The sequence below is a fragment of the Pseudophryne corroboree genome, chromosome 1 (assembly GCF_028390025.1).
Source record: "Pseudophryne corroboree isolate aPseCor3 chromosome 1, aPseCor3.hap2, whole genome shotgun sequence".
Taxonomy (NCBI): domain Eukaryota; kingdom Metazoa; phylum Chordata; class Amphibia; order Anura; family Myobatrachidae; genus Pseudophryne; species Pseudophryne corroboree.
In genome coordinates this window covers 499759375-499787086 of record NC_086444.1, presented here as the reverse complement: position 1 = coordinate 499787086, position 27712 = coordinate 499759375, and the positions used below count along the sequence as shown (strand labels likewise).

General features: G+C 46.2%; 1 protein-coding gene across 2 annotated transcripts in view; it reads left to right on the top strand.

The window, feature by feature from the left end:
• OSTF1 (osteoclast stimulating factor 1) overlaps positions 1–27712 on the top strand; it is a 126117-nt gene that overhangs the window by 57103 nt on the left and 41302 nt on the right. For both annotated transcript variants that reach the window (XM_063913859.1, XM_063913858.1), the window contains exons 2-4: positions 22457–22503; positions 23018–23068; positions 24020–24083. In XM_063913859.1, coding sequence (XP_063769929.1) covers positions 22457–22503; positions 23018–23068; positions 24020–24083 — 162 coding nt within the window. The remainder of the gene's footprint in view (positions 1–22456; positions 22504–23017; positions 23069–24019; positions 24084–27712) is intronic.

The window sequence follows — 27712 nt, the reverse complement described above, 5'->3', positions numbered from 1 at the left end:
ACATGTAATTTTTATTTATTATTATTATCCTTTATATGGCGCCACAAGGGTTCTGCAGCGCCCAATTACAGAGTACATATGCACATAATCAAAACAGGAAAACAGTGACTTACAGTTGAAGACAATATCGGACAAGTACAGGGTAACTAAGTATAACTATATCAGTAGGCGACACTGAGATAAGGATCAAGGTGGCCGAGAACTGCAGGATTTCGGCAGTTGAGGATTATTAAAGTAAGAAAAAGATAATCACATGAGGAAAGAGGGCCCTACTCGTGAGAGCTTACATTCTAAAGGGGAGGGGCAGACAGACAGGGGTGACAGATGGGGTAGACCGAGCGTGGGACAGAGGGTTAGGATGAGATTTGGCTGGGTTTGGTAAAGAAGTGGGTCTTGAAAGCCCGTTTGAAGTTCTGTAGAGAGGTGGGGAGTCTGAGGGGGAGAGGTAGAGAATTCCAGAGTAAGGGAGCAGGACGTGAAAAATCTTGGAGGTAGGTGTGGGAGGAAGTAATCAGAAGACAGGAGAGTCAGCGTGCATTAGCAGAGCAAAGAGGACAGGTGGGAGGGTAAAGGGAGATGAGGTCAGAGATGTAAATGGGAGAGGAGTGGGTGAGTGCTTTGTGAGTGTGAGAAGTTTTGAAATGGATTCTGAAAGGGAAGGGAAGCCAGTGAAGGGCTTGTAGGAGAGGGGAGGTGGACGTGGTGCTTTTGGTGCGGAAGATGAGCTGTGCTGCAGTATTGAGGATAGATTGGAGTGGAGAGAGTTAATTGTCAGGGAGGCCAGTTAGGAGGAGATTACAGTAATCCAGTCTGGAAATAATCAGTGAGTGGATAATGGTCTTGGTGGCATCCTGGGTGAGAAATGGTCTGATCCTGGAAATGTTTTTGAGATGAAAATGACAAGTTTGTGAGAGGTGCTGAATGTGTGGTTTGAAGAAGAGGGAGGAGTCAAGGATTATGCCAAGACGGCGTATTTGGGGGCTAGAGGAGATAATGATCATTAAGTATAAAAATACACATTAAGGCACACTGCATTCTCTTAGCAGATGAAAGGTGTCACGTGAATGGTAATTCCTTTTAATATTCTTTCCACCAGGGCTGTTGAAAATGGTCTTCCTAAGAGTTTTGCTGTGCCTTAGTGAATGAAGTTGCAATCAGCAATAATATGATTACTCTGAACCAGTGATGTGTTTAACCAAAGCAACAATATCACCAGTATCTAACATAATCATATGTCTATAAAGACATAGAAAGGTCCTCAGGCTGACGGGCATCTCCGTTGAATGGCTTGAAGCGTTTCTTTGCAGTGCAGGCAATTTCAGAATCATGCTTATGGTGGAGCACCAACCCACTAAAGAAGTTTCAACCAGTAGAAAAGTATTAAACTCTCTTTAAATAAATAATTGTACATTTGTGGAGTGAGGTCATCCAATTTTAACCACTTAACTGACTATTTCCCCCCCCCAAAAAAAACGCTCAGAAATTGTCGGGGTTTTTTTATGAGTGAATTAGGTGAAGAACATGAGTTTAACCCTATGCAAAATGATTTTAGTTAAAAAAAAATAATACTTTTTTTTGTGTGCCAAACATCGGTCGGGAACATCGCACCATCGCCATTTTACCTTTTAGAGGCCGGACAGCCGCCACGTACACAGGGGAAGGGGTGCTGAAGGTGGCTTGGGGGGGGGGGGGGGGGTTGGTTTGCACTTCCTCAGCAGCTGCTATTGTCTGCAGCCGCTGTGGGGGGGTTTCGTGCCATGCTGACCGATCAGCAGTGATTGGCAGCACAGCAACACTGTGGGGAGAGTGCAGGGAGGCAGAGGGACTTACCGGTCTCTCTGACAGCAGCAGCGGAGGGAAGTTTCCCTTCCCTGCCACTGCTAACACTGTTGCGACCAGGTCAAATAAAACACTGCCTGGTGTGGTCGCATCTGATGGGACCATGTCAGACAAGTTGTTAAACAAATGCTGTTGCAATGGTTTCTTTTTTCTTTTTTTAAACCAACAATAACATATTTTTAATATCAAATGTAAATGATGTTTATATGAACCAGGATAATATCTAATTGTATAGAGATAATAAAAGAAACATTAATTAATACAGATAGTAAGCAAATACCACTGTTAAATTGGTCACATAATGATTGCACCAGCAAGATGTATTAAAATCACGGGTGTAAATAAATATATGGGGCTGGATGTAATGATGCCCCTGAGTTCGGCGGCCGTGCGCAAAGCAAAACCATGCCTTGTAAGTGATTGCCCCTTTAAAAAAACACCTGAGTTTGGCCGGCCCCTGATGTTCAATATAAAATACTTTTACTTACACACAAGGCTATTAGCCAAACTTTACCAATATACATCTCTTATCTCAAAATATCTGCCAACCGAACCTCCACTCTGAACAAGCTCCCTGAAATCCCAGAACCTTCATAAGCTATTTCTCTGACGTCCTAGTGGATGCTGGGAACTCCGTAAGGACCATGGGGAATAGCGGCTCCGCAGGAGACAGGGCACATCTAAAGAAAGCTTTAGGATCACCTGGTGTGCACTGGCTCCTCCTCCTATGACCCTCCTCCAAGCCTCAGTTAGATTTTCTGTGCCCGACGAGAAGGGTGCACACTAGGGGCTCTCCTGAGCTCTTTGTGAAAGTTTTAGTTTAGGTTTATTATTTTCAGTGAGACCTGCTGGCAACAGGCTCACTGCATCGAGGGACTAAGGGGAGAAGAAGCGAACTCACCTGCGTGCAGAGTGGATTGGGCTTCTTAGGCTACTGGACATTAGCTCCAGAGGGACGATCACAGGTTCAGCCTGGATGGGTCACCGGAGCCGCGCCGCCGGCCCCCTTACAGAGCCAGAAGAGCGAAGAGGTCCGGAAAAATCGGCGGCAGAAGACTTTCCTGTCTTCAGATAAAGGTAGGCGCACAGCACCGCAGCTGTGCGCCATTGCTCTCAGCACACTTCACACTCCGGTCACTGAGGGTGCAGGGCGCTGGGGGGGGCAGCGCCCTGAGACGCAATAAATCGATAGAAAACCTTTTATGGCTAAAATAAATGCATCACATATAACTCCTGGGCTATATGGATGCATTTAACCCCTGCCAAAACATACAAGAAAACGGATGATAAGGACGCCGAGAAAGGGGCGGAGCCTATCTCCTCAGCACACTGGCGCCATTTTCCCTCACAGCTCAGTTGGAGGGAAGCTCCCTGGCTCTCCCCTGCAGTCACTACACTACAGAAAGGGGTTAAAAAAGAGAGGGGGGCACAAATTAGGCGCAGTATAAACAATACAGCAGCTATAAAGGGAAAAACACTTATATAAGGTTATCCCTGTATATATATAGCGCTCTGGTGTGTGCTGGCAAACTCTCCCTCTGTCTCCCCAAAGGGCTAGTGGGGTCCTGTCCTCTATCAGAGCATTCCCTGTGTGTGTGCGGTGTGTCGGTACGTTTGTGTCGACATGTATGAGGAGAAAAATGATGAGGAGACGGAGTAGAGTGTCTGTAATAGTGTTGTCACCCCCTGGGGGGTCGACACCTGAGTGGATGTACTGTTGAAATTGCGTGACAGTGTCAGCTTTGTATAAAAGACAGTGGTTGACATGAGACAGCCGGCTACTCAGCTTGTGCATGTCCAGACGTCTCATACAGGGGCTCTAAAGCGCCCGTTACCTCAGATACAGACGCCGACACGGATACTGACTCCTGTGTCGACGGTGAAGAGACAACCGTGATTTCCAATAGGGCCACACATTGCATGATTGAGGCAATGGAAAAAGTTTACACTCTTCTGATAATATAAATACCACCAAAAAAAGGGGTATTATGTTTGGTGAGGAAAAACTTCCTGTAGTTTTCCTGAATCTGAGAAATAAAATGAGGTGTGTGATGATGCGTGGGTTTCCCCCCGATAACAATTGATAATTTCTAAAAAGTTATTGGCAGTATACCTTTTCCCGCCAGAGGTTAGGGTGCGTTGGGAAACACCCCCTAGGGGGGATAAGGCGCTCACACGCTTGTAAGAACAAGGGCTCTACCCTCTCTGGAGATGGCCGCCCTTAGGGATCCTGCTGATAGAAAGCAGGAGGGTATCCTAAAATGTATTTACACACATACTGGTGTTATACTGCGACCAGCAATCGCCTCAGCCTGGATGTGCAGTGCTGGGTTGGCGTGGTCGGATTCCCTGACTGGAAATTTGATATCCTAGATAAGGACAGTATATTATTGCCTATAGAGCAATTAAAAGATGCATTTCTATATATGCATGATGCACAGCGGAATATTTGCCGACTGGCATCAAGTATAAGTGCGTTGTCCAATTATACCAGTAAAGTGGTCAGGTGATGCGGATTCCAAACGGCATTTGGAAGTATTGCCTTAACAAAAAAGGGGATGTACCCCAGGTCGCCTCTCAAAATAAGACGCCGTATTATCAGGCGCAGTCCTGGTTGGCAAGCGGACAAAAGGGTTCCTCTTTTCTGCTCGTGACAGAGGGAGAGGAAAATGGCTGCAGAGATCAGCCAGTTCCAAGGAACAGAAACTCTTTTCCGCCTCTGCCAAGCCCTCAGTATGACGCTAGGGCTTTACAAGTTCAGGCACGGTGGGGTCCCGTTCTCAATGAATTTCAGTGCGCAGTGGGCTCACTCGCAAGTAGACCCCTGGATCCTTCAGGTAATATTTCAGGGGTACAAATTGGAATTCGAGACGTATCCCCCTCGCCGTTTCCAAAGGTCTGTTTTACCGACGTCTCCCGCTGACAGGGAGGCAGTTTTGGAAACCATTCACAAGCTGTATTCCCAGCAGGTGATAATCAAGATACCCCTCCTGCAACAGGGAACGGGGTATTATTCCACACTATTGTGGTACCGAAGCCAGACGGCTCGGTGAGACCGATTTTAAAATCTAAAATCTAAAATCTTTGAACACTTGCATACAGAGGTTCAAATTCAAAATTGAGTCACTCAGAGCAGTGATTGCAAACCTGGAAGAAGGGGACTACATGATGTCTCGGGACATCAAGGATGCTTACCTTCATGTCAAAATTTACCCTTCTCACCAAGAGTATTTCAGGTTATGGTACAGAACTGTCACTATCAGTTCGGACGCTGCCGTAGGGATGGTCCACGGCACCCCGGGTCTTTACCAAGGTAATGGCCGAAATGATATCCCTTCGAAGGAAGGAAATTTTAGTTATCCCTTACTTGGACGATTCCCTGATAAGGGTAAGATCCAGGGAACACTTGGAAGTCGGTGTAGCACTATCTCAGGTAGTGTTGCGGCAGCACGATTGGATTCTCAATATTCCAAAATCGCAGCTGGTTCCGACGACTTGTCTTCTGTTCCTAGGGATGATCCTGGACACAGTCCAGAAAGAAGGTGTTTCTCCCGGAGGAGAAAGCCAGGGAGTTATCCGAGCTAGTCAGGAACCTCCTAAAACCGAACCAAGTCTCAGTGCATCAATGCACAAGGGTTCTGGGTAAAAATGGTGGCTTCCTACGAAGCAATCCCATTCGGCAGATTCCACGCAAGACTTTCCAGTGGAACCTACTGGACAAATGGTCCGGGTCGCATCTTCAGATGCTTCAGCGGATAACCCTGTCACCGGGGACAAGGGTATCCCTCCTGTGGTGGTTGCAGAGTGCTCATCTTCTAGAGGGCCGCAGATTCGGCATTCGGGACTGGGTCCTGGTGGCCACGGATGCCAGCCTGCGAGGCTGGGGAGCAGTCACACAGGGAAGGAATTTCCAGGGCTTATGGTCAAGCCTGGAGACATCTCTTCATATAAACATTCTGGAACTAAGGGCCATTTACAATGCCCTAAGTCAAGCGAAACCCCTGCTTCAGGGTCAGGCGGTATTGATCCAATCGGACAACATCACGTCAGTCGCCCACGTAAACAGACAGGGCGGCACGGGAAGCAGGGGGGCAATGGCAGAAGCTGCAAGGATTCTTCGCTGGGCGGAAGATCATGTGATAGCACTGTCAGCAGTGTTCATTCCGGGAGTGGACAACTGGGAAGCAGACTTCCTCAGCAGACACGATCTACACCCGGGAGAGTGGGGACTTCATCCAGAAGTCTTTCACATGATTGTGAACCGTTGGGAAAAACCAAAGGTGGATATGATGGCGTCCCGCCTCAACAAAAAACTGGACAGGTATTGCGCCAGGTCAAGAGACCCTCAGGCAATAGCTGTGGACGCTCTGGTAACACCGTGGGTGTTCCAGTCAGTGTATGTGTTCCCTCCTCTGCCTCTCATACCAAAAGTACTGAGAATTATACGGCAAAGGGGAGTAAGAACGATACTCGTGGCTCCGGATTGGCCAAGAAGAACTTGGTATCCGGAACTTCAAGAGATGCTCACGGACGAACCGTGGCCTCTACCTCTAAGAAAGGACCTGCTCCAGCAGGGGCCTTGTTTGTTCCAAGACTTACCGCGGCTGCGTTTGACGGCTTGGTGGTTGAACGCCGGATCCTGAAGGAAAAAGGCATTCCAGATGAAGTCATCCCTACCCTGGTCAAGGCCAGGAAGGACGTAACCGCAAAACATTATCACCGCATTTGGCGAAAATATGTTGCGTGGTGGGAGGCCAAGAAGGCCCCTACAGAGGAATTTCAACTGGGTCGTTTCCTCCATTTCCTGCAAACAGGACTGTCTATGGGCCTAAAATTAGGGTCCATTAAGGTTCAATTTTCGGCCCTGTCGATTTTCTTCCAAAAGGAACTGGCTTCAGTGCCTGAAGTTCAGACATTTGTAAAAGGGGTACTGCATATACAGCCTCCTTTTGTGCCTCCAGTGGCACCTTGGGATCTCAATGTTGTGTTGAGTTTCCTAAAGTCACATTGGTTTGAACCACTCACCACTGTGGACTTAAAATATCTCACATGGAAGGTGACGATGCTGTTAGCCCTGGCTTCAGCCAGGCGTGTGTCAGAATTGGCGGCTTTATCATATAAAAGCCCTTATTTAATATTTCATTCTGACAGGGCAGAATTGAGGACTTGTCCTCAATTTCTACCTAAGGTGGTTTCTGCATTTCACATGAAGCAACCTATTGTGGTACCTGCGGCTACTAAGGACTTGGAGGATTCCAAGTTGCTTGACGTGGTCAGGGCCCTGTAAATATATGTTTTCCAGGACGGCTGGAGTCAGAAAATCTGACTCGCTGTTTATCCTGTATGCACCCAACAAACTGGGTGCTCCTGCTTCTAAGCAGACGATTGCTCGTTGGATTTGTAGTACAATTCAGCTTGCACATTCTGTGGCAGGCCTGCCACAGCCAAAAATCTTAAAATGCCCACTCCACAAGGAAGGTGGGCTCATCTTGGGCAGCTGCCCGAGGGGTCTCGGCTTTACAACTTTGCCGAGCAGTTACTTGGTCAGGAGCAAATACGTTTGTAAAATTCTACAAATTTGATACCCTGGCTGAGGAGGACCTGGAGTTCTCTCATTCGGTGCTGCAGAGTCATCCGCACTCTCCCGCCCGTTTGGGAGCTTTGGTATAATCCCCATGGTCCTTACGGAGTTCCCAGCATCCACTAGGACGTCAGAGAAAATAAGAATTTACTTACCGATAATTCTATTTCTCGTAGTCCGTAGTGGATGCTGGGCGCCCATCCCAAGTGCGGATTGTCTGCAATACTGGTACATAATTATTGTTACCAAAAAATTCGGGTTATTGTTGTAGTGAGCCATCTTTTATAGAGGCTTCTCTATTATCATGCTGTTAACTGGGTTCAGATCACAAGTTGTACAGTGTGATTGGTGTGGCTGGTATGAGTCTTACCCGGGATTCAAAATCCTTCCTTATTGTGTACGCTCGTCCGGGCACAGTATCCTAACTGAGGCTTGGAGGAGGGTCATAGGGGGAGGAGCCAGTGCACACCAGGTGATCCTAAAGCTTTCTTTAGATGTGCCCTGTCTCCTGCGGAGCCGCTATTCCCCATGGTCCTTACGGAGTTCCCAGCATCCACTACGGACTACGAGAAATAGAATTATCGGTAAGTAAATTCTTATTTTTACCTAATTACATCCTCTCTAGGTTCAGCATGATTTACCGACTGACACAATACCAACGGTCATAATCCGGACAGTCAAAATACAGACATTCATTATGTCAACGTGTTCAAAATGCAGACATATAATACCAACATTTGAAATGCTGACATGAGTTTTTCTGTTTTTTTTGTGTCAATGTCAACATAGACTGTGTCCATGTCGACCTAAGTGTACCGCGTCCCTTCGCTTGGCTCGCTGCACTCGCCATGCTTCGGGCACACTATTATATTGCCCCGCCAGGTCCACTGGGATGGTAAAGTATGAACAAGTCTGGTTTTGGACAAGAATTCCTTAAAAACGCATGTCGGCATTTCAAATGTCGGATTTCTGACTGTCGGCATTTGAACTTGTCTGCATAATGAATGTCTGTATTTTGACCATGTGAGTATTTTGACTGTCGGTCAATGGCCGTCTGTATTGTGTCCGTCGGTAAATCTACTGCTACGCTCCCCTCCCTACAGTACACATAACTTTACATATTTTCTCTGTGTTCACTGTCACATCCTTCAGACCCTTGGCAAACATTCCTGTGTGAGTGGATCATACATCCTATTAATCTATCTGGACCATTATGCAATAGTTAGCACCTACCCTTGTGTGTCAATACATTTCCTATAGATTGTAAGCTTGCAAGCAGGGCCCTCATACATCTATATTTGGCTGTTCTTACCCAGTCTTGTTTTATTACTGTTTGTTCCCAACTGTAAAGCACAACAAAATATGATGTTGTTATATAAGTTACTATTAATAAATAATAATACTAAGCTTTAAACTAACTATCACAACATTTGGAGCCTTATATTTTTAAAGATAATTCAGGACTACAAGAACATCAAAAATGTGCTTGAAAATGGTTATTTTATAGTGAAACAAAGTAATTTTTTAGCAACAGTAATTGAATAAATGTTACACATTTACTCACCAATTATACTCTTATTATGAATAAATGAAAAAAAAATAAAAAAATAGAGAATAGTATTATATAAATAGGCCACATAAGGAGGTCTAAGTGATTTCTATTAAAATGTCTACTGCTATTCGTAAATTAAATATAGTAAGAGTCACTCTAGCACTATAAGGGACAAGCCTGACTTCCAGGATCACCAGATTAGTCTATTCATGTATATAGTTGATATGCTGCTACTTATATATTCATGTATTGAGCATATTTATGCATTCACTTGTATTGGTGTTTGAATACTCTATTTTTGTCACTAATTTAAGAAGAAATATAGCTGTAAAGTTTAAAAAGGTCTTCAAGAATAGACACAGACAGTATTTATTTACATTTAAAGGCAACCACTCTTAATCTTTAAAACTGTTTCTGAAAGTGCTGTACCCTTTGTTTCTCTATCGTCCTAGTGGATGCTGGGGTTCCTGAAAGGACCACAGGGAAAAGCGGCTCCGCAGGAGACAGGGCACAAAAAGTAAAGCTTTAGGATCAGGTGGTGTGCACTGGCTCCTCCCCCTATGACCCTCCTCCAAGCCTCAGTTAGATTTTTGTGCCCGGCCGAGAAGGGTGCAATCTAGGTGGCTCTCCTAAAGAGCTGCTTAGAAAAGTTTAGCTTAGGTTTTTTATTTTACAGTGAGTCCTGCTAGCAACAGGATCACTGCAACGAGGGACTTAGGGGAGAAGAAGTGAACTCACCTGCGTGCAGGATGGATTGGCTTCTTGGCTACTGGACATTAGCTCCAGAGGGACGATCACAGGTACAGCCTGGATGGTCACCGGAGCCTCGCCGCCGGCCCCCTTGCAGATGCTGAAACGAGAAGAGGTCCAGAATCGGCGGCAGAAGACTCCTCAGTCTTCTTAAGGTAGCGCACAGCATTGCAGCTGTGCGCCATTTTCCTCTCAGCACACTTCACACGGCAGTCACTGAGGGTGCAGGGCGCTGGGAGGGGGGCGCCCTGGGAGGCAAATGAAAACCTTTTTTGGCTAAAAATACCTCACATATAGCCTCCGGGGGCTATATGGAGATATTTAACCCCTGCCAGAATCCGTTAAGAGCGGGAGACGAGGCCGCCGAAAAAGGGGCGGGGCCTATCTCCTCAGCACACAGCGCCATTTTCCCTCACAGAAAGGCTGGAGGGAAGGCTCCCAGGCTCTCCCCTGCACTGCACTACAGAAACAGGGTTAAAACAGAGAGGGGGGGCACTAATTTGGCGTTAGAAATCTATAAAAAAGATGCTATAAGGGAAAACACTTATATAAGGTTGTCCCTATATAATTATAGCGTTTTTGGTGTGTGCTGGCAAACTCTCCCTCTGTCTCTCCAAAGGGCTAGTGGGTCCTGTCCTCTATCAGAGCATTCCCTGTGTGTGTGCTGTGTGTCGGTACGTGTGTGTCGACCTGTATGAGGACGATGTTGGTGAGGAGGCGGAGCAATTGCCTGTAATGGTGATGTCACTCTCTAGGGAGTCGACACCAGAATGGATGGCTTATTTAGGGAATTACGTGATAATGTCAACACGAGCCAAGGTCGGTTGACGACATGAGACGGCCGACAAACAATTAGTACCGGTCCAGACGTCTCAAAAACACCGTCAGGGGTTTTAAAACGCCCGTTTACTTTAGTCGGTCGACACAGACACAGACAGGGACACTGAATCCAGTGTCGACGGTGAATAAACAAACGTATTCCTTATTAGGGCCACACGTTAAGGGCAATGAAGGAGGTGTTACATATTTCTGATACTACAAGTACCACAAAAGAGGGTATTATGTGGGATGTGAAAAAACTACCGTAGTTTTTCCTGAATCAGAAAAATTAAATGAAGTGTGTGATGATGCGTGGGTTCCCCCCGATAGAAAATATGGGCGGTATACCCTTTCCCGCCAGAAGTTAGGGCGCGTTGGGAAACACCCCTTAGGGTGGATAAGGCGCTCACACGCTTATCAGAACAAGTGGCGGTACCGTCTATAGATAGGGCCGTCCTCAAGGAACCAGCTGACAGGAGGCTGGAAAAATATCATAAAAAGTATATACACACATACTGGTGTTATACTGCGACCAGCGATCGCCTCAGCCTGGATGTGCAGAGCTGGGGTGGCTTGGTCGGATTCCCTGACTAAAAATATTGATACCCATGACAGGGACAGTATTTTATTGACTATAGAGCATTTAAAGGATGTATTTCTATATATGCGAGATGCACAGAGGGATATTTGCACTCTGGCATCAAGAGTAAGTGCGATGTCCATATCTGCCAGAAGATGTTTATGGACACGACAGTGGTCAGGTGATGCAGATTCCAAACGGCACAAAGGTGTATTGCCGTATAAAGGAAGAGGAGTTATTTGGGGTCGGTCCATCGGACCTGGTGGCCACGGCAACTGCTGGAAAATCCACCGTTTTTACCCTAAGTCACATCTCTGCAGAAAAAGACACCGTCTTTTCAGCTTCAGTCCTTTCGTCCCTATAAGAGTCATATCTGCCCAGGGATAGAGGAAAGGGAAGAAGACTGCAGCAGGCAGCCCATTCCCAGGAACAGAAGCGTTCCACCGCTTCTGACAAGCTCTCAGCATGACGCTGAGACCGTATAGGACCCCTGGATCCTACAAGTAGTATTCCAGGGGTACAGTTTGGAATGTCGAGACGTTTCCCCTGCGCAGGCTCCTGAAGGCTGCTTTACCAAGGTCTCCCTCCGACAAGGAGGCAGTATGGGAAAAAATTCACGAGCTGTATTCCCAGCAGGTGATAATTAAAATTACCCCTCCTACAACAAGAAAAGGGGTATTATTCCACACTATATTGTGGTACTGAAGCCAGAAGGCTAGGTGAGACCTATTCTAAATCTAAAAAAATTTGAACACTTACAAAGGTTCAACTCAAGATGGAGTCACTCAGAGCAGTGATAACGAACCGGGAAGAAGGGGACTATCTGGTGTCCCGAGACATCAGGGATGCTTACCTCCATGTCCCAAATTTGCCCTTATCACTAAGGGTACCTCAGGTTCGTGGTATAAAACTGTCACTATCAGTTTCAGACGCTGCCGTTTGGATTGTCTACGGCACCCCGGGTCTTTATCAAGGTAATGGCCGAAATGATGGTTCTTCTTCGAAGAAAAGGCGTCTTAATTATCCCTTACTTGGACGATCTCCTGATAAGGGCAAAGTCCAGGGAACAGTTGGAGGTCGGAGTAGCACTATCTCGGATACTGTTACAACAGCAGGGGTGGATTCTAAAGATTCCAAAATCGCAGCTGATCCCGACAACAAGTCTCCTGTGCTTAGGGATGATTCTGGACACAGTCCAGAAAAAGGTGTTTCTCCCGGAAGAGAAAGCCAGGGAGTTATCCGAGCTAGTCAGGAACCTCCTAAAATCAGTGCATCATTGCACAAGGGCCATGGTAAAAAAAATGGTGACTTCCTTCGAAGCAATTCCAGTCGGCAGATTTCATGCAAGAACTTTTCAGTGGGATCTGCTGGACAAATGGTCCGGATCGCATCTTCAGATGCATCAGCGGATAACCCTATATCCAAGGACAAGGGTGTCTCTCCTGTGGTGGTTACAGAGTGCTCATCTTCTAGAGGGCCGCAGATTCGGCATTCAGTTTTGGATGTTGGTGACCACGGAGGCCAGCCCGAGAGGCTGGGGAGCAGTCACACAAGGAAAAAATTTCCAGGGAGTGTGATCAAGTCTGGAGATTTTTCTCCACATAAATATAGCTAAGGGTAAATTTATAATGCTCTAAGCTTAGCAAGACCTCTGCTTCAAGGTCAGCCGGTATTGATCCAGTGGGATAGAACATCACGGCAGTCGCCCACGTAAATAGACAGGGCGGCACAAGAAGCAGGAGGGCAGTGGCAAAAACTGCAAGGACTTTTCGCTGGGCGGAAAATCATGTGATAGCACTGTCAGCAGTTTTTCATTCCGGGAATGGAAACTGGGAAGCAGACTTCCTCAGTAGGCACGTCCTCCACCCGGCAGAGTGGGAACTTCATGGGGAAGTTTTCCACATAATTGTAAACCGTTGGGAATTACCAAAGGTGGACATGATGGCGTCCCGTCTGAACAAAAAACGGGACAGGTATTGCGCCAGGTTAAGAGACCCTCAGGCAATAGCTGTGGACTTTTCTGGTAACACCGTGGGTGTACCAGTCGGTGTATGTGTTCCATCCTCTGCTTTTCATACCTAAGGTACTGAGAATTATAAGACGTAGAGGAGTAAGAACTATACTCATGGCTCCGGATTGGCCAAGAAGGACTTGGTACCCGGAACTTCAAGAGATGCTCACAGAGGACTTATGGCCTCTGCCGCTAAGAAGGGACTTGTTTCAGCAAGTACCTTGTCTGTTCCAAGACTTACCGCAGCTGCGTTTGACGGCATGGCGGTGGAACGCCGGATCCTAAGGGAAAAGGCATTCAGGAAGAGGTCATTCCTACCCTGGTCAAAGCCAGAAAGGAGGTGACCGCACAACATTATCACCACATGTGGCGAAAATATGTTGCGTGGTGTGAGGCCAGGAAGGCTCCACGAAGAAATCTCAACTCGGTCGATTCCTGCATTTCTTGCAAACAGGAGTGTCTATGGGCCTCAAATTGGGGTCCATTAAGGTTCAAATTTCGGCCCTGTCGTTTTTTCTTCCAGAAAGAATTGGCTTCAGTTCCTGAAGTCCAGAAGTTTGTCAAGGGAGTATTGCATATACAACCCCATTTTGTGCCTCCAGTGGCACTGTGGGATCTCAACGTAGTTCTGGGATTCCTCAAAACACATTGGTTTAAAACCAGTCAAATCTGTGGATTTGAAGCATCTCACATGAAAAGTGAACATGCTCTTGGACCTGGCCTGGACCAGGCGAGTGTCAAATTGGTGGTTTTTTTCTCAAAAAAGCCCATATCTGTTTGTCCATTCGGACAGGGCAGAGCTGCGGACTCGTCCCCAGTTCTCTCCCTAAGGTGGTGTCAGTGTTTAACCTGAACCAGCTTATTGTGGTGTCTTGCGCCTACTAGGGACTTGGAGGACTCCAAGTTGCTAGATGTGGTCAGGGCCCTGAAAATATAGGTTCCAGGACGGCTGAAGTCAGGAGAAATGACTTGCTGTTATCCTGTATGCACCCAATAAACTGGGTGCTCTTGCTTTTAAGCAGACTTTTGCTAGTTGGATGTGTAATACAATTCAGCTTGCACATTCTGTGGCAGGCCTGCCACAGCCAAAATATGTAAATGCCCATTCCACAAGGAAGGTGGGCTCATCTTGGGCGGCTGCCCGAGGGGTCTCGGCTTTACAACTTTGCCGAGCGGCTATTTAATCAGGGGCAAACACGTTTGTAAAATCCTACAAATTTGATACCCTGGCTAAGGAGGACCTGGAGTTCTCTCATTCGGTGCTGCAGAGTCATCCGCACTCTCCCGCCCGTTTGGGAGCTTTGGTATAATCCCCATGGTCCTTTCAGGAACCCCAGCATCCACTAGGACGATAGAGAAAATAAGAATTTACTTACCGATAATTCTATTTCTCGGAGTCCGTAGTGGATGCTGGGCGCCCATCCCAAGTGCGGATTATCTGCATTACTTGTACATAGTTACAAAAATCGGGTTATTATTGTTGTGAGCCATCTTTTCAGAGGCTCCGCTGTTATCATACTGTTAACTGGGTTCAGATCACAGGTTGTACAGTGTGATTGGTGTGGCTGGTATGAGTCTTACCCGGGATTCATAAATCCTTCCTTATTGTGTACGCTCGTCCGGGCACAGTACCTAACTGAGGCTTGGAGGAGGGTCATAGGGGGAGGAGCCAGTGCACACCACCTGATCCTAAAGCTTTACTTTTTGTGCCCTGTCTCCTGCGGAGCCGCTTTTCCCTGTGGTCCTTTCAGGAACCCCAGCATCCACTACGGACTCCGAGAAATAGAATTATCGGTAAGTAAATTCTTATTTTTACAGGATGTCCGGACTATAGATCTACACTAAAAAGGTCTACCACTAATCGTAGACATGCATTAGGTCAAAAGGTTGACATGTAAAATGTAGACAGTTCAAAAATTCGACAGGGTCAAAAGGTCGACACACATATGGTAGACACAAGTTCTTTCTTTTCTCCTTCATCCACTAGGGGCCACTGGAGTACAGTTACAATGGGGAAATAGTAGGCAGTAATTGGGAGCTGGCACTTTAAAAATTCTAACACTGTGGCTAGCTCCTCCCCTACTATGTCCCCTCCAAGCCAGTCTTTAATTTGTGCCCAAGGGAGCTGGTTCACTTGGGTTTAGCTGAAAGAATTTTTTATTTTTTCTTTATTATTTTTCTTTTTCTTTCACACACTCACAGACTGGCAGCTCTGCCACTGCCAGTCTGCACTGCGGGAGCTGCCGGCGGGGTCCCATCGCAGCTGCGTGCGGCTCGGGATGGGCCCCGGCTGAGGGAGACGCTGAGCTCTCCTGAGATGGCCGGACACCGCTGCGTGCGGCGCGTGTCGGGGCCACTCCATCCAGCAGAAGATTTCCGTCAGCAAGGCAGCGGTGAGTATCAGCGGCCGGACACCGCTGCGTGCGGCGCGTGTCGGGGCCACCCTCCACCACTGAAAGGTGAGTGTGTACCTCTTCCCCCCAGTGATGGTGACCATCTACTCAAAGGGGGGTTTGAATGGGATTGTAAGGGGGTAACTGTCTGACACAGCGCACCCCCACCTCTCACAGACTTTTATTAATTTTATTATTATTTTATTTATTTATTTAATCCGCTGCCCCCCCCCCCCCGCCACCCCCCCCCTCCCCTCCTCCCTCCTCCCTCCCCTCCTCCCTCCTCCCTCCCTGCTCGGATCCCCGCCAGCGCGGCTCACAGCCGCTACGGGGATCCGGCAAAGCGGCGAACAGCATGTTTAAACTTGGCGCCTTTGAGCAGGGGGGCGGGGCTTAATCCCGCTCTGCGCGCCCGGATGTAGCGCGCGCTCCGGAGCATTTCCTGTCTACAGCGCGGGACGGATGGCGGCCACGGACACAGTGAGCTGTTACAGTGGGGAAGGGGGGCACTCGGGGGCACTGCAGGCACTAGTGTAACTTTCAGTTAGCCTGTCACTGCACAGAGTATCGTGCAGGACAGATTGGGCTGCTGTGGCTGCTTTTTTTTCCCGGCTTCCCCCCCCTCCCACCCATTCTACTATTGCTGTTCCCCTGTGGGGGAAGGGTCTCAAGGGTAGGTGCTGCCATGGCCAATAAAGGCTCCAAGGCAACACAAAAGCAAATTCTGGTTTTAGGTGAGGAGTCATCGGCTCAGCCCTCCTCAGAACCCCAAAGCGTCCCAACATGGACGACACAACTCACAGAGGTGATGTCCCTGCTGACTGGGGAACTTAAAGCCTCTCGGGAAGACAGGGAGGCGGCCCGGTTCCGACAGCTTGTCCAGGTACCGGAGCCAGAACCTGCATGGGCAGTCTCATTAGCAAAGTCCGTAGAAGGGCTTTCTAGGGCTGTGATCCCTTCCCAAGCCCCGTCCTTTAGCCCCCCTCAACAGGCTTCTAAAAAGAGATTGCTAGCCTCTGTGTTGCAGGACTTTGACGATGATATGCCTCAATTAGATGAGGCGGGATGTTCAGGATGCTGATATACAGGATACTGATGAGGATCAGGTGTACGGAGACTCTGAACCAGTAGCTCAGGGTATAGAGGCTCTTATTACTGCTATTCGCTCAGTATTACAGGTGGAGGAGACGGAGCAAGACACCTTACGCCCTTCAAGGTTTGGCACCAACCAAGGCCTGCCGGTGACCTTTCCAGTTTCGGAGGAGCTGGATGCGCTCATAATGGCTGCCTGGAAACATCCAGACGCAAAATTTCAGGTATCAAGAAAGCTGTTGTCTTCCTACCCTTTTCCCGCAGGTAGCAGGACACGTTATGAGACCTCTCCGATTGTGGATCCTTCGGTGTCTCATCTGTCCAAAAAGACGGTCCTACCGGTTCCGGGGGCAACTTCGCTTAAGGAGGCGTCAGATAGGAAGTTGGAATCTACCTTAAAGAATATTTACTCTGCAGCAGGGGTATTGCATCGCCCGGCGCAGGTAGGTTGTTGGGTCAACAAGGCGATCGAAGCTTGGGCGGAGCATTTGTCCTCTGGAATTCGTGACGAGTTACCAGCGGATCAATTGATAGAGTTGGCGGAACACATCCGCGAATCAGCCCTTTACCTTTGCGAGGCGTCCAAGGACATAGGTATTCTAGGAGCTAGAATTTCCGCTTTAGCAATTGCGGCCCGCAGAGCTCTCTGGCTCCGGCAGTGGCAGGCAGATACGGAATCCAAAAGGGCGGCAGAAGCGTTGCCCTTTGCGGGTGAGTTTCTGTTTGGTAAGGATCTGGATGCCTGGATCTCTCAGGCCACCGGAGGTAAGTCAACTTATCTTCCTTCTGCTGCTCCAACTACTCGCAGGCCATATAGGGGTCCCTCTTTTCGATCCTTTCGTGCCCCTTCCAGGTTTCGAGGCCAGGCCAGGGGTGGAGCTTCTGCCTTCCGTGGCCATAGAGGTAGAGGCGGCGGCAGGGGTAGAGGCTCCGCAACCTCAGCCCAGTCAGAGGTTAAGTCCTCTGCCACTACCACCGCATGACGGGCTTCCCTCCCACCTGGGGGATCACAGGGTGGGAGCTCATCTGTGGTATTTCAAGGAGGTCTGGATACAGTCCTGCCCAGACGCTTGGGTCCGGGATCTAATCTCTTGCGGTTACAAGCTCGTGTTTCAGGAACAACTGCCCCAGCGTTTTTTTACCACGGGTTTGCCAGTTTCTGACAACCGAGGAGTTGCCTTACAGGCAGCAGTCCAGAAGCTTCTATCCGCAAGGGTGGTGATCCCTGTTCCCTCTCATCTTCAGAAGCAGGGCTATTACTCAAGCCTGTTTCTTGTACCGAAGCCGGACGGCTCAGTCAGGCCAATCCTGAACTTGAAGGATCTCAATCCGTATTTGAGGGTATTCAAGTTCAAGATGGAGTCCCTTCAGTCTGTTATTGCGGGGTTGGAAAGAAACGAGTTTCTGGCATCCCTAGACATCAAGGATGCATACTTACATGTTCCCATTTGGCCTCCTCATCAGGCGTTTCTCCGGTTCGCAATACGGGACGCTCATTTCCAGTTCCAGGCCCTTCCTTTCGGTCTCTCTTCTGCTCCCAGAGTGTTCACAAAGGTCATGGCGGTCATGATGGCCCTACTTCGGAAGCAGGGTGTGACGATTGTTCCCTATCTGGACGATCTACTGATAAAAGCGAGCTCGGCAGAACTGTTGCTTCAGAATATCCGGATGACACAGGACCTTCTGATTCGTCACGGGTGGATCCTGAATTTCCCGAAGTCTCACTTATACCCCTCACAACGGCTTTTGTTTCTGTGGATGATTCTCTACACGGTCCTTCAGAAGGTTTTCCTGCCTCAGGACAAGATCCTGTCTCTGCAGACTCTGGTAAGGTCGGTTCTTCGACACCGTCGGGTGTCAGTGTATCTGTGCATTCGCCTTCTGGGAAAAATGGTAGCAGCATTCGAAGCTCTCCCGTACGGTCGCTTCCATTCTCGACTGTTTCAGCTGTGTCTTCTACATCAGTGGTCAGGATCTCATCTGTTCCTTCATCAAAGGGTGACACTATCACCAAAGGCCCGGTCGTCGCTTCTCTGGTGGCTCCAGTCGACGCATCTGTTGGAAGGAAGGCGGTTCGGGGTATGGGATTGGACTCTCCTCACCACGGACGCCAGTCTGAGAGGCTGGGGGGCAGTGACCCTGGAACATCAGTTTCAGGGGCGCTGGTCAATAGACGAATCCGCTCTCCCCATAAACATTCTCGAACTAAGGGCGGTGTACAATGCTCTGCTTCAGGCACATCACCTACTCCGCGGTCGAGCGGTCAGAGTTCAGTCCGACAACGCCACGACGGTGGCGTACATCAACCGTCAGGGTGGCACTCGCAGCCGCGCAGCAATGAGGGAGGTCACCAACATCCTCCTCTGGGCAGAGAGATATGCTCTGTCCTTCTCAGCAATATTCATTCCGGGAGTGGACAATTGGGAAGCCGACTATCTAAGCCGGCAGGACATGCACCCGGGAGAATGGTCACTACATCCCCAGGTGTTTTGGCAACTGGTCCGCCGGTGGGGAAAACCACAGATCGACCTCATGGCGTCCCGCCTGAACCATCAGTTGCCTCTTTACTACTCTCGGACGAGGGACCCGGCGGCGGCGGGCGTGGATGCTCTCACGGCTCCTTGGAATTTCCAGTTCGTTTACCTTTTTCCTCCGTTCCCACTGTTACCGCGGGTTCTGCAGCGCATCAAGAGAGAAGATGCTCTGGTCCTCCTGGTGGCTCCGGATTGGCCACGCAGGGTTTGGTACTCCACCCTACACCTGTTGTCGGTAGCCGAGCCTTGGCCCCTGCCACTACGAGACGATCTTCTACAGCAGGGTCCTTTTCTTTATCCAGACTTACGCAGGCTATGTTTGACGGCGTGGCTGTTGAGAAAGCCATCTTGAAAAGGAAGGGGATTCCTCGTACGGTTATACCTACTATGCTTCAGGCTAGAAAGTCAGTCACATCTTCGCACTACTACCGAATTGGAAGGCTTATGTAGCCTGGTGTGAACATCGAGAATGTTCTCCTTCTGTGTTTTGCTTAGCCCGCCTTCTCCGGTTTTTGCAGGCGGGTTTTTCAGCAGGCTTACGACTGGGTTCACTAAAGGTGCAGGTCTCTGCTCTTTCGGTTTTCTTTCAGAAAAAGTTAGCCCTGCTGCCGGAAGTTCAGACTTTCTTTCAGGGGGTGCTTCGAATACAGCCTCCTTTCCGCCCTCCGACAGCACCATGGGACCTCACTCTGGTCCTCTCCTTTCTGCAGTCCTCTTTGTTTGAGCCCCTGGAATCAGTGGAGATCAAATATCTCACTTGGAAGGTGGTTCTTCTCCTGGCGCTGGCTTCAGCTAGATGTGTGTCGGAACTCGGGGCTCTCTCTTGTAGGTCGCCTTACCTGGTGTTTCATACGGATAGGGCCGAGCTTCGTACTCGTATGTCTTTTCTACCTAAGGTGGTGTCTGATTTTCACATCAATCAGCCTATTGTGGTTCCGGCACTCTCGGGGGACTCTCCGGATTCGAGATCATTGGACGTTGTCAGGGCGCTCAAGATCTATGTGGATAGGACTTCAGCTATTCGGAAGTCAGATTCCTTATTTGTTCTCTACGATGCTGCTCGCCGGGGTTGGCCGGCTTCTAAACAGACTTTGTCTCGATGGATTCGACTAACCATCAGACAAGCTTATTTGGCGGCTTCTCGGGAACCTCCATCTTCAATTTCGGCGCACTCTACGCGCTCGGTGGGACCTTCGTGGGCGGCTGCCCGTGGGGTCTCCATCACTACTTTATGTCGGGCGGCTACTTGGTCGGGCCGACATACCTTTGTCAAATTCTACAAGTTTGACACGTTTGCGGCCTCTGCATCGCAGTTTGGCCGAGCGGTCTTACAGGACTCTCAGCGCTCTCCCACCCGTTTTGGGAGCTCTGGGACGTCCCCATTGTAACTGTACTCCAGTGGCCCCTAGTGGATGAAGGAGAAATCAGGATTTTGGTACTTACCGATAAATCCCTTACTCCGATTCCACAGGGGCCACTGGACGCCCACCCAGCGCTGTTCCTCCTTTCTGGTTTAACGGTTTGCAGATCACTATGTGACTGTTTGTTTGGTACAGTTTAACCTTTTTTTGGTTAGGTTAAGTTCCAGAGTTGGTTTTTTGTGTTATCCTGGTTTACATGGCGGTATTAATCTCCTCTACATTCAAGTTTGTTTGTTACAGCTCTCCTCGGGCACAGTTTTACGTAGACTGGCTTGGAGGGGACATGGTAGGGGAGGAGCTAGCCACAGTGTTAGAATTTTTAAAGTGCCAGCTCCCAATTACTGCCTACTATTTCCCCATTGTAACTGTACTCCAGTGGCCCCTGTGGAATCAGAGAAAGGGATTTATCGGTAGGTACCAAAATCCTGATTTTTTTTTTTTTTTGTACTTTTTCATACTTTACCATCTACGTGGACTACGACTGGGAATAGTAACTTGTGCTGAGCGCAGCATGGCTCGCAAAGCCATGCGAGGGGACGTGGTACACTATTCGGGCTTGTTTGTGGCAGAAAAGTGACAAAACACCCCCCAAAAAAAGAGAAAAAAAGTTGTCTACCTTTTTTGTGTCGACCATTTACATGTCAACATTTTGGTCCCATCAACCTTTCCTACTGTCGACCTTTTGACCCTGTCAACCTAATGCATGTCTACCATTAGTGATAGACCTATTGACTGTAGACCTTTTTTAGTGTAGCTCTAATAATCCACAGTCCTTGTAAATGTAATATTATTTTGCTAGAAATCTTTGTAAGCATTGTTGTAGGTTCTGCGCCTTTGCAAGTTGTCCCATACTTTGCTGTAATAGCCCAGTACTGCACGTGTAGAGTGTTGAAGAAAAAACAAATGCAATCTGTTAGATGATAATACATTATGCAAGCAAAAGCTGTGGTGTTTTATTGCAGCTGGGTCATTTGAGGAAATGGTTGCACAATGGAAATGCTGAACCGTTGGTAGAATGTCCTTACATTGCTAAATCCTAAAACTACATAATAAAGTTGATGGAAGAACACTCAGCAACTACAGTATTCAGTGTTGAAATTTTAAGGTGAAATAAAAGAGTAAGACCAATTAAACAAAAGTAGTATTGACACATCTTTTAGTCTTAAATATATTACTGTTTAAATGTTTATATGTAAGCATCTAGTTAGGTTCTTTTAAATCTAAAAATAAGCTTACAGTAAAAATACAAATTTGCATTGTATGATTTGTTTCTGAGAGTGCACTCTTTGTAATAAGTACTTCCTTTTGTTATCCACTTTCTACATTTTTTTTTTTTTATTTCTTGGAATTTGTATTTTTAGAATACAGGTTGAGTATCCCATATCCATATATTCCGAAATACGGAATATTCCGAAATACGGACTTTTTTGAGTGAGAGTGAGATAGTGAAACCTTTGTTTTTTGATGTCTCAATGTACACAAACTTTGTTTAATACACAAAGTTATTAAAAATATTGTATTAAATGACCTTCAGGCTGTGTGTATAAGGTGTATATGAAACATAAATGAATTGTGTGAATGTAGACACACTTTGTTTAATGCACAAAGTTATAAAAAATATTGGCTAAAATGACCTTCAGGCTGTCTGTATAAGGTGTAAATGTAACATAAATGCATTCTGTGCTTAGATTTAGGTCCCATCACCATGATATCTCACTATGGTATGCAATTATTCCAAAATACGGAAAAATCCCATATCCAAAATACCTCTGGTCCCAAGCATTTTGGATAAGGGAGACTCAACCTGTACCATAAAAAGATTCATAATTATTGGCATTATTTCATTCATTTTTTTGATATGTTACACTCCCCTTTCTTTTTCAGGACAAGTGAAGGTATTCCGGGCCCTGTATACGTTTGAACCTAGAACGGTAACCCACCTCTTTACCAATTTGCAGTGATTCTCATTACTTGCTTAACTTTAGGCTTCATGGAAACTGTTTTGTCTTAACTCATATAGCAAACCTTGCAATATACCACATCCTTAGCAAAACAAGTTGACTGTAAAATTATACATCTATTTTTCAATCTTTTGTTTGCATTTTTATTATTTTATATTAGAATATTGCCATTTATCCTAAGTTTCACGTGCCCCATACATAATGATGTAACAATAGAACAGTGTACAATGTAACAATAGAAATAGTGTATTTTTGCCAATGTAAAGTAAGAACAGGCCTGCTACTTCTTTGGACCACAGACCAACAAAGCAGAGTGCATAGAGCAAACAGGTTTACAAGTCTCCTTTTCTGTATTGCACACTACTTGTTCTGCTAACAATCAGTCATGCTTGCAGATACTGTATAAATAAATTGTTGTATAGATTCTCAAGTCACTTTCATTATCTTTTAATCTATATTTCTGTTTTTGCTTTAATATTTTCAGCCTGATGAACTGTACTTTGATGAAGGGGATATTCTTTACATTTCAGACATGGTGAGTATTATTGAAGTATTCAGTTTCTATATGTAAGTGTACCAATACAGCACCAGTTGTATGATAGCCCCTAATGCCGTTGGTCACAAAAGTGAAAGCGTCACAAAACCGGTGTAGTAGGTTTTTTCTTTTTTAATATAAAAGCTAGAACACCCGCTACTCCCCCCAAGAAAAAAAACAACAACAAACAAAACACATAATGTGAATTCTCAGTGTAAGACCACTTACCATGGCTAGGCACGCAACTGTCCACCACTATGTTTACATGTAAGTATTTTGCAGATACCAGAAAAAAAAATTGTGGTGTACATTGTAGAAAATAATATTAACTCACGATCATAGCTAGCCGCGTTATGAAATATCCTTAGCTTTTATAGCCCTCACATATTTCACATTCACAATTCTATGAAGCGCTATGTATGTCTGTAAGTTTAGTTCCCCTTTTACAAATTATGAATTCCTTATTCTTGTATATGTATGTATGTAAACAGGAGATATGTTTGTCTCAGGTTTTTGACCTGTGTGATTGATTGATTTAGACCCCAGGAAATATCTGTTTTGCTAAACAGAGTTAATTAGAGTTTGAACTTTTTGTAAAATTCGTATAATGGGTCCTGTGCCTAAACACAGCGGTAACGACAATTCCTCTCTTTCGCCCACAGTTGAATTCCCTCCCAATGAATGAGTTCCAAACACTAGTAACACATATCAAACATATGCATTTTAATTCCAATGCGAAAAATTGAAATGGAATGCCAGTGGATACCTGATATGAGATAGGCTAATGTTATTGTAAGGGATTGTCCTTGGACATCTACTCATGTCATCAAATGCTCAAACCTAAAGTGATATATTGTTTTAAAAGTATTCGGCACAATAGACACCTTGTATGGGGTTAAGTTGTACTGGATTTCCATTTGTTTAACAAATCTAACGTTTTTCTTTTCTCAGAGTGATACCAATTGGTGGAAAGGTACTTGTAAAGGAAAAACGGGACTTGTACCAAGTAATTATGGTAAGGCTTTCTTATCTTACAAATATTACACACTGATAATGATCTGTGACTCCTTTGTTTGTTAAAACACATAATTGCCCAAGATACTTGAATAGTAAGTATTTATTTTTGTTATGATTTTGCTGGTAACAGTTATTTGCATGCTGAAGTGTGATGGTCATTTGTAACAACTGATAACTGGACATTATTCAGTATGTAGTTTAGGCAGATAGGGTTCAATCCCATTTCCCGCAATGTTTGCTGTGCCGCAACTTATGGTACCACAGACTGCTGGACTTTTGTTCGCAGTCCTATGGGACGGGTATGGGTCGTTGGGTCGACCACTGATGGTCGACATGGGCATTAGGTCAACATGTACTAAGTCGACAGGTGAAAAGGTCGACATGAGTTTTTGGACTTTTTTCGGTGTCGTTTTCTTCGTAAAGTGATGGGGAACCCCAATTAGTGCACTGTGTCCCCTCGCATGCGCTCGGCACAGGTTACAGTTCCCAATTGTAGTCCACGTGGATAGTAAAGTATGAAAAAGTCAAAAAAGTTAAAATTTTATGGGGAATTGGATTGACCCCACAGTTGGAGTGATCCCAGTAACCACTGAAAAAGAAAAATAAGAGGTCATTATAACTTTGTTAAAAAATATTTGCAAATCGAAAATCCAAATGTAATCCACCCTTATTTTCAAGCAGACATACTGTGTATTTCAGAAGTTTTATTATTGTCAGTATGTTCCGGAGTTTTATAGGTTGCCTCGTGGGCAAAACGCAGTATCTGAGCTAAACTCTTTTATTCAGCTACATGTAAGGCTTACATAAGCTAACTATGCTACATTAAGTTATAGTCCCAATTTCAGTAAAACAAATGCTTTAACATCTGCAAAAGTAAATACATTCCTAATAGATTACTACAGAATTTTGACCTTTTAAGTTGATCTTAATTTTAAGGCTGGCCACTTGCAGGACGCAGCAGCGTCTGTGTCTGCACCTTAGCCTGTCGCATGTCTGTGACTGTGACTTTAAGTAAATTGCTACTAGCCCTTCCCTGGTGTACAAGCGTGCTTCTGAATGTGACGCCCACTTTGAGCATTTTGAGATGCTTAAATGCAGCTTGGTGCATCTTTTAGATGCAACCATCGTTCGCACCAGTCCTTTGCTAGGTGCAGATTGTCCGTCAGAGTGAATGATTGTGTGTTTGAATTCGCAGCCACTACAGTGACATGGTCGTGACACTACCAAACATACCCAAGTTAGTTCATGGGGGGAAATAATGGAGTGCAAGAAGCTGGATGTGCGGGACTTTGTGCGAGTTTTCACATACAAGGTCGAGTCTCATTATTATGACCACCGCCTACGTTTGACATCGGCAGCTTGTAACCCATGAAGTACATTGCGTGTCATGCGCTGGCTTGGTGGGTATATAAGGTGTGCAGTAGGCCGTCTGCACACATGTCACTCATTGCTGTCATGGGTAAAAGGGGCGATTTATCAGAGTTGAAAAAGAGATGATTATGGGCTTTCAGTCCAGGGGTTACAGTATTTCTGAAACAGCGCAGTTTGTGAACTGTTCGCGTGCTGCTGTGGTGAAGGTGTATTGTGACTGGACAAACGGCACCATTGTGAATAACTGACGTGGAAACTGCAGAGCACCACGTGCTATTGATGTAAGTGGTGAAAGTCGGCTCCAAAGGTGCGTGAGGGCCGAGCGGCACGCTACAGTGAAGCAGCTCACCATCAAAATGTACCTGTGCCAACTTACCAGCACCTTATTGAGTCACTCCTAGCCCGTCTAGCTGCTGTCCTTGCTACGTAGGGCAGTTACTCTGTCTTACTAGCTTGTGGTCATATTAATGTGACTCGACCGTGTATTATTTATTTATTTATTTTTTAAAGTAATACATTTTCATTGAGTTATATCGATTTAGACAATAACAAAATATAACATATAAATCACATTATATCCCATTTCACAATGTCACTAATTTAAGATTAGGAAATAGTTTAAAAACATGCGCAGATTAATTCACGGGTGCAGCTAAAAATTATATATCTCAGAGTGTATATCCCTTTACACTTAACAAATAGATTGAGAGGAAAAAGGAGAGATACAAACTAAAAGCGCTCCCATAAAAGCCAAGTTTACAAACACACACCCAGTGGATACATAAAAACGATTGGTCACGTACACTGGTAATTCAGGAGCTTCTGAAGAAGGACTATGAAAGTTTGAAACGCGTTAAGCGTGTACTCTCCCGCTTTACTTGTGAGCCCGTTTGAGTTTTACCATCTGCACTGGACGCTGAGGGACTGTGTTGGATCCTGGTTTCCGGAGCCGTTTTCCTGAGCATAGGCAGCACATCAGGCATGACAACTGAATAACATTAATTAGTACAAAGACATATTAGATCAAGGGTCCGAACAATCTCCAGGAGAATGTAAAACAGTTAAGTCTACAGGGTCACTTTGTATATTGGACTGTCCCACTCTCTCCCAATATTCACTCCATTTGTACCACTTAGAGTGTATTGAAGAGGCCGATGAAGAATATGTAAAAATTGGCTGTTTCAAATAAATAATGTTTATGAATCTTACTGACAATGAGACGTATACATGGCACGGAAGTGGATTTCCACAATTGCGCAATTGCAGCATTAGTAGATATTAAAATATGACCTAAAAGATAGTCATCAGCGTTAAAGATCTGCTGTGGAGAATAGTGAAATAATGCTACAACGGGATCAGCAGGTACAGTCACTCTAAGCACATCTTCAATAAGGGAAAACGCCTCCGCCCAGAGCGGCCTGAGCACTGGACACTCCCAAAAAAGATGATAAATAGCTCCGACAGAACCGCATGTCCTCCAACAATACCGGGAAGTGGAGGGCCATATACTGTGTTGCAGCTCTGGTGTGAAGTACGCCCTTTGACACAATTTGTAAAACATCTCAGAATGGGTCAGACATTTGGACATTTTAAAACATGAGTAAGATATAGAGTCCCATTCATCCTCTTGAAATGTTCTAGCTAAATCTTTTTCCCATTTAACATAGGCCGAAAGCTTCCCTTGTCGATACCACTTCGTTATACCTCCTCTATGTTGGAGAGAAGTCAGCCTAGTAACCAGTAGTTTTGAGAAAGGGTAGATAACATGCGCACTACCAAGGTATTTAACCAATGACTCAGTTGAAGGTATTTATAAAAATCCTTTTTAGAAACGTTGGATTGCGCCTGGATTTGGGAAAAACTAGTCTGACTACCTCCTGGAAAAAGACTATGTAATTTCGAAAGATCTGCTGTATTCCATGAGTCAAGCCTTAAGTCAGGTATGAGGGCAAATGTATAAACTCATTTGCAGAGACAAACTTATGCCAGATTCAGAGAGTGGTTCTAATTGTAGCACCTGGACCAGGCCAAGCAGGGACAGCTTGTGGAGGAAGCCAAAGTATATCCCCAAGATTGAATGGACTCAAAACGTAGCGCTCAATCGATACCCACTTTTGGGTATCGATTTTGGTACCTGCAATGTGAACCAGTTTCGAGCTTGATTAAGAATGCAAGCTGAATGATAACTATCGAGATCGGGGTAAGCCACTCCTCCAACAGTTCTGGGAAGTACAAAGATCTTTCTGGCCACCCAGG